The sequence below is a fragment of the Haliotis cracherodii genome, unplaced genomic scaffold (assembly GCF_022045235.1).
Source record: "Haliotis cracherodii isolate W230 unplaced genomic scaffold, xgHalCrac1.p SCAF_19, whole genome shotgun sequence".
In the NCBI taxonomy this organism is placed as follows: Eukaryota; Metazoa; Mollusca; class Gastropoda; order Lepetellida; family Haliotidae; genus Haliotis; species Haliotis cracherodii.
This window is the reverse complement of record NW_027266274.1, coordinates 7347824-7365686: the sequence shown is the minus strand read 5'-3', so window position 1 is coordinate 7365686 and position 17863 is coordinate 7347824. Positions and strand designations below refer to the sequence as shown.

Genomic DNA, 17863 nt, shown 5'->3' with positions numbered 1-17863 from the left:
TTCAATTCGGGGAAGGATTCATCGAGTATGATTCTGAATAACCGTTTCAGAAAGTGTTTTTCTTTTTCAACAGTCAAATTTTGAAATGTCTACGAATCCAAACGGTACCAGGTACTATGGAAAATTTGGTCACTGATGTCATGTTTCTTGACTAAAGACATCCGTCACCCCTTTCCAAATTCAACCAGTCTCTACGTTCGTCACCACTCGCACGTTTCCGCAAATCGCCATTCGGCTCGTCCCGGAATAACACGAGTAATAGCGAATGATACCAGCTTCCCTAAACCCCCCCCCCCCCCCCCCCCCCCCCCCCCCGTACCCATCGTTTCGTGATAATTGCATCTTCTAACCTGACCCAAGATTACCCATTCGTAAAACCGGTTCGGTGATCATTTTCCTCGGAGCCGAGTACTAGCAACACTTAGATCGTTATATACAAAGTCAAGATTACTGGCAGTGCTATGAAATTACGACAAAATGAAGTTCCTTCTAATTTTTCAATATGAAATGCGTTACTATGGAAACGATGGCACTGCTTTGGATGAACATACATGCCTGTACTTTCTTCATAATATCTATAAGATGTTTCGCAGTGGGGCAACGTGGCTTGGATGGGGAGTTGTTTTGGGGGAACGCCCCAAAGTTGTGTAACTATATTTTTTCAAATGAGTCAAAACATATATTTTTAGGTAATCATCAAGGTAGCAAGATTTATGTTATTACATAAATACCTTTTAGCTTGGAAAATAATCTTTTGAATTTGTAAATACTTATTTTGCATTTAAATCGAAAAATATTCCTTGTAATCAGGAATTGATATGAATATTTGACTGCCAAAACTAAGTTTCTGATTATTTTGATTTCATAAAACAAATATTACAATTTTTAGCATAAATTTAAATTTCAACTAAACTAAACTCACGTTGCCCCACCGAATCGCAGCTGTAAGTAACATTGAATACGATATCAACTCGCCATCCATCAAGGCGACAAGATGTCTCCGCTGACATCGTCCTCCTGTCTTGCACACTATCACAAAAGTCGCAGTTCGCTTCTGTTTATGCAAGATTTGGATCTTTCCGAGCAACGTCAACTTTACCCTTCCGTCGCCCATATACGTTTGTGTCTACTGAGGGACAAGTTATTTTCAACATGTGAATTATGTCTTTTCCATGACGATCCTTAATAATGTGTATCTACGGTACAACCGCTTTGAAGCGTCTTTGCCACGGGTCACACCACAGCGTAGGGGCACTGTGCGAGTCCCGCTCTCAGTCACTTGCGAGCTCATTTGACAAACCATCACGGCTTGTGAAATAATAACCCCTCCCTTATGTCAAGGGAGGTAAGTCAACACTTCCGTTATACAACCTCCTCACAGACATGTCTTTGAAGCAGGAAGCATGATTTGAACACACTCACTATAAACGTCACGACCCGCAGAGATCACAATAGAACAGTCTTTACCCTCTTCCTTCGTCATAGAACGTCAGTCAGCATTATCACCATTGTCTCTGATGTCACAATGACGTCATAATGACATCACACTAACTGAAAACTTGAACCTCGCACAGAACTGCACTGAAGAGTCTACTCCAAGAATTGGGGACCCCCCAAGCCTCGATCAGGACATAACGCCCAACATGTCGCCTGATGCACTGTAGAATGAGTTTCTTCTCAAACAAAGCGTTGTTGAGGCTGCTGACGTAGTTGCACATGTTGCCGGACGCGTAGGAGTCGTCTTCGTCTTTGAGTTTTTCGTCCACGTACACAACCAACTTGTCCAGATTCTTCATGTACTCCTGGAAGGACGTGCCTTCTTGTTGCTCTGAAACAAACAGGGCAGATAAGTTACCATGACAACACAAGGAGGGTATTTGATGTTATCTTCCGCGAAGTTTTAGACATGGTTCCAAATGCATGTTGCATTGCCCTGTAGTCAAACACGCAGACGTAAAATAAACTGGTGTCTAAACATAGCATCAGATTAATGTGAGCACATGGGCCAACCCATTACCTTTAAAATGATGGTTTCAGAAGTATAAAGCCAGAGAACTTAATTGCCAAAAAATTTAAAGCCACTTCAGTAGTCGACTACAGTATCCCTGGGCGCCGTTCCACAAAGCGATGTTAGCGCTAATACCGTCGTAACCCCCTCACATATATGTATATTAGACAGCCGAAGCGCTAAGATCGCTTTGGGGAACGGGGCCATGATAATTAAACAACGTCTACAAGACGAATCGGAAGATAACCATTCCAATTGAACACCTGAGTAGATGCACAATATGTACCAAGATTATACATTGAAATTTTGGCAAAAACGAACAGACTAGTTCTGCATAAAATGAGTTTGAACCTAAATTGCAGACTCATCATATCTGATTAGACTTTTTCAAGTGAAGGGGGTCTCTGGCTCGGAATGAACTCTTTAACTCCTGGGTCATTTTTCTCTCCATCTCTGACATTAGCAAGCCATTATGTTAATTGGTCTGTGTTTGAAGACGTGATGCATTGCCTCTTGGTCCCTAGTAACGACAAGGAGTCGAGGTAGCATCGCTGATGAATGACCAAAGTATTTGGTTGTAGTAGCGAAAACACGAATGTGTAGTCCCGAGAGATATGATTTATTTGAGAATGATAGCCTAAAAGAAGTGTTAAACATGGGTTTCATTTTGGGTTATTTAAACCCCGTTTGGATATTTCTTCTCCAGTGTGATCATTTAATGTTGGTGGCGTACGGTAAAAAGTCCGGTTCACAAATCAGTATAACGAATGTTAACTGTCCGGATTTTAACAAGGGTTATCTTTGTTTAACTTACGACATGGTTTGTAGACATGATTAAATAAAACAAAACAAAATTCATGGTTTTAATAATACTCAGATCAAAGGATCAAGGTACATTCGAATTCTATTCTCATTGTGTGCTATTTATAACCGACAAGTTATTAGCTTTCCCGAGTGAATAAATGGTGACTCAATATATTGCTCATTGATATTTCATGAGAGAAAATGTACAAATGTCAACCCTACAGAAAAACTTCACTAAATTTAGACTACTGTTCAGATGACGTCATGTACTCAATTTGTGACGTCATGAACAATGGATGACGTCATATCGTTTTTGTTTCTCAACAATGAAGCACTGTGACGTATCAAGGCTTCAACTGACCAATCATCATTGGAATAGCTAAATGCACATGTACAAACATTGGAAAGTTATTTTTCTACCCTTATGTGTAAAATAATTACTTTCAACAGGACACTGAAACAGCCTTAAACAATTTAAATCATTGTAAATTATTCGGTTATAACAAAATAACGCCGGCTGCCTTGTTTAAAGGCTTTAACAAAAAATCAAACGTTTTATCAATGCTCAACTTCGTGACACGGAAACGTCAGAAATAATTAAGGACATTTATGGGCCAAGATCTTTGATGCAATCTAGATGACCTGTGGGCTGGAACCTAATGGACATTTACAGATCACCGTGTTTACAGGTTTTTCGTCTCGTGGCAGTGATAAATTACATAAGCAGTTATTTCATCACCTAGAGGGGACGCTGGCTACCCAATGAAGTGATCACCAGGATTAAACGAGCTAGATTGTCAGGTGTGCTAAAGTTTACTTAAGATCTACATCACGATAGATAAATCGGTCACAGATTGACCAGGGAGACACACAGCTAGATTGAACTGATCGGCCCCCGACATTAATCCGAAAACAATTAATTCGTCTGGGGATTGTTTCTTTCCCTTTCGAAATGTATTAATTCAATTCAGTGACCCTTGTCTGACCCCTATAACAAATGAAATGGTCATCCATGTAAGTGGACCCCCGTCCCTAGAATCTCCACCCCTTATGCTACCGGCGCCATCGTATAAGCATAGGCGTGGTTACTTCATTAGGGTGGGGCTCAATAGCGGTGGGTTTTCATAATATTTTCAAAATTGTACCTACAAATAGGGCATTATTTGATGTTCTTTTAACACACAAACAGTTAAGCCAGCGTGCATGTCGCATTCTCAGTTATCAATCACTGTAAAACATGTGCGTCATTGCAGGTTCATAAAAAAATGGCATTCGTCGCCACTCGCCCCTTTCCGTAACCTGCAAGAGGACTCGTCCCCCTATCGATGAATGTTACGTGCGAAAATACGACAAACCAATCAGAATGCGCGTATGATTTCAAGAAATTCATCAAAGAATCCCTCAGAAATAATTTTTGATTTTACAAGTCTTGCATCTAAAATTATACCCAAGACACATTTAAATGTGTTCAATCATACTGTATAATTCCCCTTGTCCAGATATGCTTTAAACTGCGTCTGAAATATATATAATATATGGGGAAATATATGTGAACCATTAAGCAACGAGTTGACAATTGTATTAGGTATGCCCGTTTGCGCAAAGACGGAACCCGATCGCAAAAATGGCCATGAGAAGGGCACGAGTCGCTATTCGGCTTGTCCCGGAATAACACGAGTTGGTCACGAATGACTAACAGGGGAGGTGAGGTAGGCTTGCTGTTCAAGCGTTGGCTCGTCACACCGAAGTCTAGGGGTCGATTCCGACATTGAAATTACGGTTCACCTTTATTCAAATTCAAATGATTATTATTTGAAAAGCTATAGTCCAAATACATATGTACGTGAAGTATATACTATACAGTGAATGAGTATTTGTTTGTTTGTTGTTTAACGCCGCATTCAGCAATATCCCAGCTATATGACGGCGGTATGGTAAATAATCGAGTCTGGACCAGACAATCCATGGGCCAGGGAGTGACATCATGAAAATGATCTACGCAATTGGGATACGATGACATGCATCAACCAAGTCAGCGAGCCGGACCACCCGACCCCGTTAGTCGCCTCTTACGATAAGCATGGGTTGCTGAAGATTCACATGTTCCATTTAAGGATACATAAAATATAACATGACATATTTTTATTCTTGATCATTTGGTGTTGCCATGGGGCGAGTTGATTGATGGACTGTAGAATTACATATTTATTTGGTATGTATTGTTTTCAAATGTCTCCTGAGGATGGACATATAGAGGTGAAATGATAGTCTAACACCTAGTCTCTGAAATGAACTAAAACAGTTGTTAAATAATAGTTATTGTTATTATATATATGGTTATATACCAAAAAGGAGCCCAGAGACTTTCCTCATTCCTTATACTGCATTAATCTAGACTTGCCAAAAATGATAGACTTGCATAGGCTGTATTGGATATATTTGTTTCAGTGTATGCATGACAGACTAGTGAAATGACACAGTTGTTAAATCATAATTATGAAATATACTAAAAAGGAGCCCAGAGACTTTCTTCATTCCTTATACTGCAGTAATCTAGACTTGAAAAACATTATAGACTTGCATGGGCAGTATTGGATATATTTGTTTCAGGCTAAGTATGACAGACTAGTGAAATAATACAGATCTTTGATAATATTTATGTTACAATGTGCACATAATATTTCAGATTTTGGAATTTTGTGGTATCTCCCGGTATCAATATTAAGTCTTGTAAATCCAATTCGAACGCAACATAATAATCAAAGATATATCCGCAAAACTACACTGAACAGAAAAACAGATAATTTAATGCTGCATTCAGTCGAACAGTGACTCTCTGCTCGTACCAAGTACGTTAACAGATGAGTACCAAGATTCAAATTAAACCATATGTACCCACCCCTCGTGCCCCTCGTAACGTAGCCTAACTGCACGTATAATGTATCCATTACCGTTAGCCAATAAACCTCAGGTGGATTGCCGCGCTCGGTTATAGCAATATAGCTGGGGAGTAATCGAACCATTTTACTGTCAATAGCATTTACGTTATAGGGTGGCATTCGCTACCGCCAATTGGGTATTGAATCTTCCAGTACTTACATAGATAATCATAGGCTCGATGCCCGAAGCGGGGCATTAGAATGCTAATCGGGGCTGGTCTTGGATCTGTAGAATTCCGAGTTTTGTGGAATATTTTATGTGATCGACTTGTTCGCACTAGCGATATATCCGCCATAGTAGCACGTGCGGGTGAATAGGCGAATGGGTTGAATTGAAAGTAACAAGAAAGGATACGTGTTAATGTAACGAAAATGAAAAGTATACTGATATTCATTTGAAACGTTGCGAAAACATAAATCTTACTATAATGTAAAATCGATTGAACTGAATATCAAAAGTATTTTTGAACTTTCTTTGAGTTTTGTACAATTATTTTGTATTGTCGCACAAACGATATCTCCCATTGTGTGCACGTGCGAGTGAATAGTTTCATGTTGTTTGTTTGTTGTTTAACGCTGCAATTGGGACACGATGACCTGCATCAACCAAGTCACGGAACCTGACCACCCGATCCCGTTAGTCGCCTCTTACAAGCAAGGGTGTCTGAAGACCAATTCTATCCCGGATCTTCACGGGGGGGGGGGGGGGGGGGGGGGTGAATAGATGATTTGGTATAATTGACGTAATCAGAAATAATTTGTGATAATACAACGAAAATGGAAAGTATATTAATATTTATCTGAAACGTTACGAAAATATAATTCTGATAATAATGTGACATCGATTGAATATCAAAAAAAGTAGTGAACTTTCTTTCCGATTAAGAAATAAATATTAAGTTAGAAATGATCAAAACAATCATGATACGGTCCCTTACAGATGTCAGATCGACAGCCTTATAGTAGGATAAACCTCACACGCTACCATGACGACAGCAACGTCTGTATTTACATCATCGTCGACGCGCACAACCAGCGTACTCATACTGCGTAGGTTGTTTAAGCCTACGCCTGTCCCTGTACGGCTACCCATCCCATGTTAAGGACAACAACTTTGTACCGGCGCTGAATTTTATTCCTGTGGGGTCGGGGGTACTTGGCATATGGGGTGCAGAACGGAATGCCGTGTTTACACTGCAGCAGGGCTGAATCAGGAAACGTGATTTAGCATGCACCGTGTTTACCTACAGTTGCATGTTTAGGACAACACCTTATGGAAAGCACTGTATCATTAGAAAATATACACAAACCTGTGAAATACGGGCTGTAATGAGAGGGAGTCTTTAACTGTGTTACGTGCGTTTTAAGCGAGAGATAACAAACACACACGGAGAAAGTCCTTTATCTTCCTACAAGGTATGTACACTATTGCGCAAAACAACCTTCCCCTCGATCGCGACGCGAATATTTCGCGGCACTGTCGCGATCGTTGGAAATGCACAAATTAAAACAAAATTATATCGCGTCCCGCGCTCAAGGGGAGAGTTTAGTTAGACTAGTGGAGTACCAGAATGTGTTGTTAGAGAAACGTATGTTGGCGTTAAGTAGTCGGTCTATCAACTAGACAATATAATACTATTTTTGGAGAGCTGTACCGATTCAGGATTCTCTATAGAGGCAACGGAGGCTACATATACCAGTGTACATAAGTACCGTGGCTCCATCCTAACCGGAGATGAAGAGTTAAACATATTCCCACTACAATCTAGGTGATGGATCTGTGCACAGTAGATGATGAAGGCGACAGCGTTATTCTGGGTCAAGGCTCCGTCGAAGACTACTTCTCATGACTCGACACAAGTTACTCCGTTCTCGGACCACCCATTACACCATATGAACCGAATCAGCGTCTTAAGTGTCACTTTAAAGACGGTTAATCTGTCCCTTCCGTCAATGGTCCTACTACGCTGTAATGTATTTTCAATACACCGCCGCCATTAAAACATACGCACGTGCATACCCCTCGCCCACGACCACGCTCGTTCTTATACACAAATCTGCCAGCAGTTATACAATATCACCTACAGTTTGTAGCAGTGCATCGTGCACCTGCTTGTACTGTCCCGCACTCCAGGCTACTCTTTTCTCCTTAATTAAAAAAATCACCATCAAAACACCTCTTTGCAAATCAAACCACCGCTACCGCCAAATAATGTGTGTTCAAACCATATGTACAAATTCCTAAAACAATGTGGCGTATGTTGCGCTGCTGTCGATTTCCCAAGCCTAAGGCCTTGTTATCAAACACATATATAACCTCAAGTGCAGAGGAACATTGGGCGTAAAAGGCAAAATAGCTGTGAAAATTATATGAATGATCACTGAAAATCAGCAATGACACCAGCTGTTCGCGAAAAGGGTAAGCAACGAAACTGAACTTTTTACATACATTGACTACCTTCATCAAACAGAACCTTAAGTACCGACAGTTTGGTGTAACAAATTCCGGTTTACCGAGTGTCCGCTCAACACAACAGGAGCGTGGGTATAGCACTAGGTTTCATTTGTGATGGTTGGAATGTGAACGAAATTCGGATTGACGAGTGTCCGCTCAACAAAACTAAAGCATGAGTATATCACGAGGCCTTATGTGTAATGGTTGGAATGTGAGAGGGTTGTATTTACGAGTTCCATTTATACATGTCGTAATGTCATGAACTCATATCCAACGTCACTTTCTCCTCTACTATTGGTCAAACGTCTGGGGACCCACCTCGCACCTGCCACACTTGCCGAGGTATTTGTCGCGTCCCCACCCACCAAGGCTAAATGGGTTTACTATGAAAATACCCCAACAATTGTCCCCTAATGATGACGGGCTGGCCATGGTACTTAAATCTGGCAGCATTTGAACAGCTCGTTCTGTTTATTTTGCTGGGTAAGGCGATATGGAGACAGTTTTGGTGTTAAAACACACATATGACGTCCTCACAATAAGACAGGAATATCACTACATGGGATCATACTGGAAGACTCGCTGAAGAGCTGCGAAAATCAACTTCATGTGTTGAAGACTACTCCTTATGAATACTCCTTAAGAAAGCAATATATAGCAGCCAGATGGCAAGGAGTGGCTGATGGGGGTGGGGGAGCGGGGGAGAGGGAGTGCGAGTGTGGGTGAGGGGTGGAGCATGTTGACTCTCCGTCTATCGGAATGTGTCAAGAGGCAAAGATACACATTTAGAAACAAGTCCAATAACAGCACTGTGGATATAGCGAGACCCTTGACACTGCCACCATCAGGTGACATGGACAAATCTACATGTGACTATCCATATTTGTTGCAATAACATGGTTAGTTTTTTTATCATGCGTTTTACCAACATAGAGCATTAAAGTAGACACGTGTCACTCTTACCTCCGTTCTCGTTAGTAAACAATGGAGCGTCGTCTGGAAGCCGTTTGTCAATTCCTGGAATGTAACAAATTAATAATATCATCAAATTATCGAAAATTAATTAATATACATGTCCCACAGATGAATTCTCAATAATACGAGTGTAAAGTCTTCATGGGGATACAAGGTATATAAATCACCGACTCAAACAACCACTCCGACTTGCTATGTAACATGCAGTAAGTCCAATGACCTGTGAGTTCTAAGTGTGAATGGTGGGGCGAAATTGGGTTTAACGTCGCGTCCAAGATTATTGAACTTATATAGCGACGTGCATGTGGGTGGGTGTGGCTGCTTGTACTAGTCCGGACTCATGCCGATTTATAGTGCTAGCTCACTGAGATACCATGCCACAGTTTAACATGAATACCCCACTCAGACACAGTATACTGACTCCGAGCCGACCAGTCCTTTTTATAACCCCTTAATGCAGAGCGCCAGACAGGGTAACAACAAGTACCATCTTTTAACGTCTTTTGACATGACGCGGCCGAGAATCAAACCCCGGACCTTCCGCTCTCCGGGCGGAGGCTCTACCACTAGACCACGGAGGCGATCTTAAGTGTGAATGAACAGAGAGTCAGATTATAACATTTTCCTATGACTTTCAACGCGTCTTGTGACTATTATGACGTTAATAATGTTAACCCCTAACTGCGAAAGAAGATATTTTGACGGTTCTAATCTAATATCTTGAAAGTAATGGAGAACAGTACTTTACTTCAGTGTAGAAAGTGAGTATTGTTTTACGCCGCTTTTAGCAATATTCCAGCAATATCACGGTGGGGGACACCAGAAACTTGCTTCACACATTGTACCCATGTCGGGGATCGAACCCGGGTCTTCGGCGTGACGAGCGAACGCTTTAACCACTTCAGTGTAAGCCGTTTTCGGGTTTTCGGGTCATCATTCATAAGAATACCATATGATATATCAATTTTATCAACACATAAAGACAATGTGTCATATGTTTTAAGAATTTAACTTGCAATTTTCTAAATTATTTTATAATTGTTATACACAATTTGCTCAACTTCTTCAGGGTACTACTTTTAAGATGAAAGCAAAGAAGAGATTGAAAGGATATTTGGGTGATTTCTAAAGCGCAGCAGAATAAATGGAATATGGAGTCGGTAAATTATGTAGATGATGGAACTTTGGGTAGCTCCATCTCGATAAAAAAGGAGCTAAAATTAAAGAATGAACACCCTCAGTGGGACATCAGGTGTTCGCGAAACGGATGAGCAGAATCTATCTCCGAGGCCTCATGATTCTAATATTTTCATTTAGTGACATCGGACCAATGGAACTTGAGAAAAAACGAGTGTATGGAGAAAAATTCATAGTCCAAAACCGTTAATCCGGCAACCTTGCATTCCGGGTCATCATATTCAGGACATTTGTTTATCCGGTTTGTCAGGCGTCAGTGTAATCTTATATTTTGATTCAAAATTCTAAAGACAGTATTTTGTAGGACTTAGTCTTGTATAGGACAAACAACTTCTGCCATGTCGGTTTTTTGACGAACATCAAGACATACGTATTGTGCACATACAGGATTGGACCGGGAATCGTTTAAGAACATGGACAATGGCATGGGTTTAAGAACAATACATCGCTGGTACTGGGACCATAAACCCTATTCTATGCCCGTCAACTGACCGTTGGTATTGGGCCTCTAAACCCCTAGTCTGGACCCCGTGTCAACTGAAGGTTGGTATTGGGCCTCTAAACCCCTAGTCTGGGCCTCGTGTCAACTGACCGTTGGTATTGGGCCTCTAAACCCCTAGTCTGGGCCCCGTGTCAACTGAAGGTTGGTATTGGGCCTCTAAACCCCTAGTCTGGGCCCCGTGTCAACTGACCGTTGGTATTGGGCCTCTAAACCCCTAGTCTGGGCCTCGTGTCAACTGAAGGTTGGTATTGGGCCTCTAAACCCCTATTCTGGGCCCCGTGTCAACTGACCGTTGGTAGTCGGCCTCTAAACCCCTATTCTGGACCCCGTGTCAACTGACCATTGGTAGTCGGCCTCTAAACCCCTATTCTGGGCCCCGTGTCAACTGACCGTTGGTATTGGGCCTCTAAACCCCTATTTTGGGCCCCGTGTCAACTGACCGTTTCGTCCTTGCCACGTGTAGATAATGACTCCAGCCACTGCCTGTTTGGTGCCAAGGTCCACCGTCCATACGGGGTTGTCGCCGTAGAGGTTGTCAAGGATGGTGCAGCTCTGGAAGTTGATGTCAAGGTTACCGTCCACCGCACGTGACGCGTGACCTTCCGCGACCTGGTTCCGGATGTGACGTTTGTAATGACGTTTGCTGTTAATCCAGGATTCCTTCTTGAAGGCAAGGTTCTCAACTAGAAGAAAGATAAATGTTTAGTTAAAACTGGATTTTATTTCTCACATAAATGATCGAAGTAGTTCGCGGTATGTAATGAGTTAACCCCCATTCCCCTGTCTGAAAACTACATCAACAAATCAATATATGCATGGCAAAATATTACTTTGTACCCTTTTAGAAACTCCTCGATCACCATGGGAGGTGGTATCCTCCCAATCTATAGACATGGACGCCAAGAACCAAGAAAGAGCTTGGCGAGTGAATGTGAATTTGTACCGCAGTCAGCAATGTTTCAGAGGGATCACAGCGGTCTGTAAATACTCTCGGCAGGGCAATTTAGTGGTTGATAGAATGACACATATCTGCAAGGTCTTACCACCTGATCTTCCTTTTAAACGAGGGTGTACATAGGGGTGATGGGGCTTCACTGACACTTACAGCAAAGAGGATGTTCACGAGAGCTGACAAAGAGGGTATTCACGAGGGGTGACAGAGCTATTTTGACCCTTACAACAAAGGTGTTCATAGATGTGCTGGGGTATTTGGACCCTTTCATCAAAGAGGGTGTTCATATGGGGTGATTGGGGTGTTTGGACCCTTTCATCAAAGAGGGTGTACATAGGAGTGATGGGGGTATTTGGACCCTTTCATCAAAGAGGGTGTACATAGGGGTGATGGGGGTATTGGACCCTTATAACAAAGAGGGTGTACATAGGGGTGATTGGAGTATTTGGATCCTTACATCAAAGAGGGTGTACATAGGAGTGATAGGGGTATTTTGACCCAAGTTTGGTACAGAACCCGGACTTTCTGCGCGGCGGACTAACGCATGAGCCACTGTGCTTACCACTATCGAATTCTAGACATCGCAATACTCACCACACGGCGTGTCTTCATTAATCCTCATGAAACCGCTGCTGCATATCCCTGTGATGAAAAGAAACTCCATCAGAACGATCTCCTTTACTTGTAGCTATACACGTGTGATGCCAGATCAAGCCGGATATTTTAATTTATGCTGTATGTTAAGCATACGTTTCTCAGTATTATCCATTTTTGTTGATTCTGTTTGTTGATTAACGCCGCACTCCGCAATATTCCAGCTATATGACGGCGGAAAGCAAATAATCGTATCTGGACCTGAAAATCTTGTGATTGATATCATGAGCCTCGATCTACAAAAATGGGAAACGATGGCATGCATCAACCAGGTCAGCGAGCCTGACCACACGATCCCGTTAGTAGCCCTTGACAAGCAGAGTTATTTAACCTTTCACTAATATCAGTTGTACATGTATTTCACTCAAACCAGGGTCATGAAAAACAGATCAGTTTGACAGGTTCTCAACATCAATTCACCCATCTTCCCGAGGCAAGGGAGTTAACTGACTTTAAAAGTCCAATTTCCACCCTTGCCGAACTAGGCTGGTATTATGGAGTTACACTTTGGCTGGACTAACGAGTCTATGCATAGTCCAATCAAAGTCGCGCAACGAAATCGAAATCCGGTTCGTAAATTGTCAAGCAGATTTCGTTCGATTGCAGGATTTGCAAAGCATGTGCATCGCTAACTCGTTGACAACAGATATTTCCTAAATCTTTTCATGTTTTTAATCAAGGTGCTCACGTGATTTGATGCACTTCGCGATGTAAGACTCGTTTTATCACAAAATAGATCTTGATTATCGATCAGATCGTCTTGACAGGGCGCCGCCGTTTTGTTTGAAGCAAATGCAAGTGATACGAGAGGTGGAATTTGATTGGTCCATAGAAGAGGCATAGAAGGGACATAACTGGTAACAGTCACTGGTGGCGATACGATCGAGCCTAGTTCGGCAAGGGTGGAAACTGGACTTTTAAAGTCAGTTAACTCTCTTGCCTCGGGAAGATGCCATTCACCAAGCATTCACACACTAAATCTTACAATACCCACGACTTTTAAAAGGCGTTCGTAAAACACGCACGTTAATTACACGGCTGTAATAGGATAACAAAGACAATATTCATTACCCAGTTGTTTTATATGTCAGAGTTAAGTTCGGAAAAATAGAAGGCCATTGACTTCATATAGTGATTTACCCATCATGCAACAGGACACAGTGGGTTTATTATATGTTAAAAATGGCAATTTAATCCTTCAAATGCTAAATCTGCTAACGCCTTCCTGTGATTGACAGTCTAGTGTCGACACATATATCAAACTAGCAAATATCAGGATTACTTGTGATATCAAAGCAGGATCAAATTACGTAAGTGTTTGAAATCTTAGAGCCAGTTCAAGTGTGTGAAATGCCCGGAGATTGACGGGGATTACCGATGTTTGACGAATGTAAGTGGCGGTCTGACAATGATCGATATCAAGCTGATATAGAACGCGTATGGGAGTTTTATCACATGGTAGTGTCATACGTGATATTTCGCTTTTAAAATGGAAAAGTTATTGTGGATGGACCGCCAAATACCTAAAAACAACATGGTCGAATTTTTACGATATGAATACCACAGACGAAATGACAACACAGTTATGTTATGAAAATATTAAACATAATATTCATAAAATGCATAATCAAAATATCCAAGCTGAAAGATCAATGCATGTCATTCCGGTATCAGACATACTTTCAATAATATTTCAATGAAATAATTTCAATTTTGAAATTTGAGCCCTATGATAATATAGAATGTGAAACGAAAAAAAATGAAGCGTAGTTTAAGTACGTCAGAAGATACCTCTGATAGCGCGATAGTGAGTAATGTGATATGCTATTCCCCTAAGACTTGTTTATATTGAGTAATCCAACCCTCAGTCGTACCGGGGACAACCAACTGAGAAGTAGTTAGGGGAAGGTAGTATCAGTCGTGAAGGATCGGATAATAACAACTTGTTGTACAGAAAATAGCACAGCTACTATAAACATTCACGCGCGAGCATAATATTTTAAGTACAGATTTAAAATAGAAAATAGGATTATAATTAGAAATCGCTGATGACATATTTGTATCACTATCGCCTCAAGATGAACGGGTTCGCATATTCAAATATAAACTGCTGGGCAAAAGAAAGTGTACACTTGAAAATCGGATTTGACCAACAATTACAAACGGCATCAAAATGTCACAACGCTGAAAACAGTCGCCGAAACACTGCAAACTTAAGGTCCAAAATACAACCATGATACCGTATCAAATATATCACCATGGCATAACCATTTCTTGTTGGTTTCATTTTCACCACAATCGAACTTGAGTGTATACTTTCTTTTGCCCGGTAGTGTAGTCTGTGAAATTTCTACACTTCACAGATATACTATATAGTATTTCACAATAATACTTTAAATTATTCTATGATTGATACGTGACATCTCAGCTACATTTCACAATATACTATCCAAAAATTATAACACTAGGAATCAAACACGTTTTATACGTCACGTGACGGTAGCGGCCATTACGTTTTCTCCGCCGTTTTAGTCCTTCCTATGTTGACATTTTTCTCAGTGATAAAGTGCTATACCTTGATCATCACGTCAAACTTCGCTTTTTTCCTGTTTTGCTATTTTCCCATTTCTCTTTGTGTGAAAAGGTGAAAGGGATGGCAGGCAGATATAAAAATACTCGAGCGACGTTTCTCCACAATCTCTTTCAGTAGACAATGGGTTCGCTTTACCTATTTATTACGGAGGCTTAGAGGCTATTATAGGGCTGATCGCCATGTTTCTAACTCCCTAATCCCGCCAATTAAGGGATTAAATTTGTCAAAAGGGGCTTTAGTCTTGACATAACTCTCTTACAAGGGGCCACGGTACACAAATATGTGTACTATGGCTTAAACGTTAAAAGAATTCGAGATGATTTAGCAAAAATAAAATACAAAAAAAACCACACATATCGAATCCTGACTGTTCATACAAAGGTTTTGCTTACATTACTTGAAGGATGCATATATCAAATATGTGTAAAATTTGCACAATGACTCTTGAACAATGGGTGTTAGCGCGTGACTTGAAATGTTTCTTTTTTTTAAGTTGTTACGTTTGCATGTTTCAACGCGACGTCTTGATGCATTTGTCACGCATGGCGTGGTGTTGAATTTATGGAAGAAAAGCCATGTCAGTGTATGTCTGACACTCTCCTTAACATGATGGGTGAATATGTCGACAAGCCCGAGTCCACCCTGCCCATGAGGGGCGGCCATCTTGGATTTGACCTGACAAGGTCGGACTATTTTAACGGATGAAAGGACCATATGTGTCAAAATATACACCCTCGAAGAGTTTGGTGTCAAATAAAAAATTAAAAAAGACCGAAAGCTTGAATAGTTTAGGTTGTTTTAAGTTAGTTCTTATATTAAATGCATGGTGGTGTCATTTAAAGTTTTATTGAGGTTCGCGACATTTTATCTGCTGTTCTGATTGATTGTGGTCCTTTTAATAATTCTAAAAAAGCGGCAATGACAATTGCAGGACGTCTCTCGTGACATTTTATTTGAGTCGTGTGTACTTTTAATACTGGCATTAATCACATGCTCGAGGCCGCGCCAGATACGAACACGCCGGTCCAACACTTCGGTGACGGAAACCAGATTCCAGATGGTCGTATTGACGCCTCTAGTTCGATCAATGATATAATACAGCGCTTATTTGGCTTTTCTTGTCAATAATGTTGTTATCAATATTGATATATCCACGGGTGAGTGGCACGGTATGATTCTGATACTGGATTTGTTGTGTCTGATACTGATCTGATACTGGACTTGTGTCTGATACTGATCTGATACTGGACTTGTGTCTGATACTGGACTTGTGTCTGATACTGATCTGATACTGGACTTGTGTCTGATACTGGACTTGTGTCTGATACTGATCTGATACATGACTTGTGTCTGATACTGGATTTGTGTCTGATACTGGACTGGTGTCTGATACTGATCTGATACTTGACTTGTGTCTGATACTGATCTGATACTTGACTTGTGTCTGATACTGATCTGATACTTGACTTGTGTCTGATACTGGACTTGTGTCTGATACTGATCTGATACTGGACTTGTGTCTGATACTGATCTGATACTTGACTTGTGTCTGATATTGAACTGATACTAGTCTGTTAAAATTTTACTTGAGTTTGTTTCTATCTGAAATTGGTTTGGCCATGTCTTATATAGTTCTGGTTTGACATAACTTTGATCATGTCTGATGATGTTTAATACTGGTTTGATACTGTCTGCTATTGATGTAGTCATGTCTGGTATTGCTTGGGTGATGTCTGCTAATGTAGTCATGTCTGATATTGCTTGAGTGATTTCTGCTAATGGCATAGTTTCATTTGGTATTTGTCTTGACATGTCTGACAGATAATTTTATCATCCAAAACTGGCTCCCACAGGAGATATATTGTACATATCGCTACAATGAAATTGCATCACAATGCTTTGCAGACAATTGTGACGTCATTGTTACCATGACGTCACAATCAAATGACATCACTAATGGCTCTGCTACTGAAGCTGTAGCTACTGAAGCTCGTTGGTAAAAGTGGAAAAACTCCTCGGCAAGCCTCGGAATTTTTCCACTTTTATCAACTCGTGTTGATATATTTGATATTAAAAGACACTCGGGTGAGAGTCCCCATTTATCATCCAAAACCATCTTCCCGAGGCAAGGGAGTTAACTGACTATAAAAGTCCAGTTTCCACCCTTGCCAAACTAGGCTGGTATTATGGAGTAACGTTTTGGCTGGACTAACGGTCTATGCATAATCCAATCAAATACGCGCAACGAAATCGAAATCCAGTTCGTAAACTGTCGTGTAGATTTTGGTCGATTGCTGGGTTTGCAAAGCATGTGCACCGCCAACTCGTTGTCAACAGATATTTTCCAAATCTTTTCATGTTTTTAATCAAGGTGCTAACGTGATTTGATGCATTTCGCAATGTAAAACCCATTTTTATCACAATATAGATCTTGATTATCGATCGCCGCCATTTTGTTTGAAGCAAATGCATGTGATACGAGAGGTGGAATCTGATTGGTGCATATGAGAGGCTTAGAAGGGACATAACTGGTAACAGCCACTGGTGGCGCTACGATCGAGCCCAGGAATTCCAGCCCAGTTCGGCAAGTGTGGAAACTGGACTTTTGTAGTCAATTAACTCCTTTGCCTCGGGAAGATGTCCAAAACTGGCGCCAACAAGAGATATCGGTAGGATGAGATCATGCGATATCTACATGGTAGATATCGCTGCAATGAAATTGCATCACAATGCTTTGCAGATCATTGTGACGTCATTGGTTACCATGACAGTCACAATCAAATT

At 41.0% G+C, this 17863-nt stretch overlaps 1 protein-coding gene across 5 annotated transcripts in view; it reads right to left on the bottom strand.

Moving 5' to 3' along the window:
• Positions 1 to 317: 317 nt before the first annotated feature.
• Positions 318 to 17863, bottom strand: part of LOC139466722 (lactadherin-like) — a 275034-nt gene continuing 257488 nt past the window's right edge. For all 5 annotated transcript variants that reach the window (XM_071248368.1, XM_071248369.1, XM_071248370.1 and 2 more), the window contains 4 exons: positions 12427 to 12474; positions 11321 to 11563; positions 9170 to 9223; positions 318 to 1828 (listed from right to left, as the gene is read on the bottom strand). In XM_071248368.1, coding sequence (XP_071104469.1) covers positions 1548 to 1828; positions 9170 to 9223; positions 11321 to 11563; positions 12427 to 12474 — 626 coding nt within the window. In that variant the 3' untranslated portion in view covers positions 318 to 1547. The remainder of the gene's footprint in view (positions 1829 to 9169; positions 9224 to 11320; positions 11564 to 12426; positions 12475 to 17863) is intronic.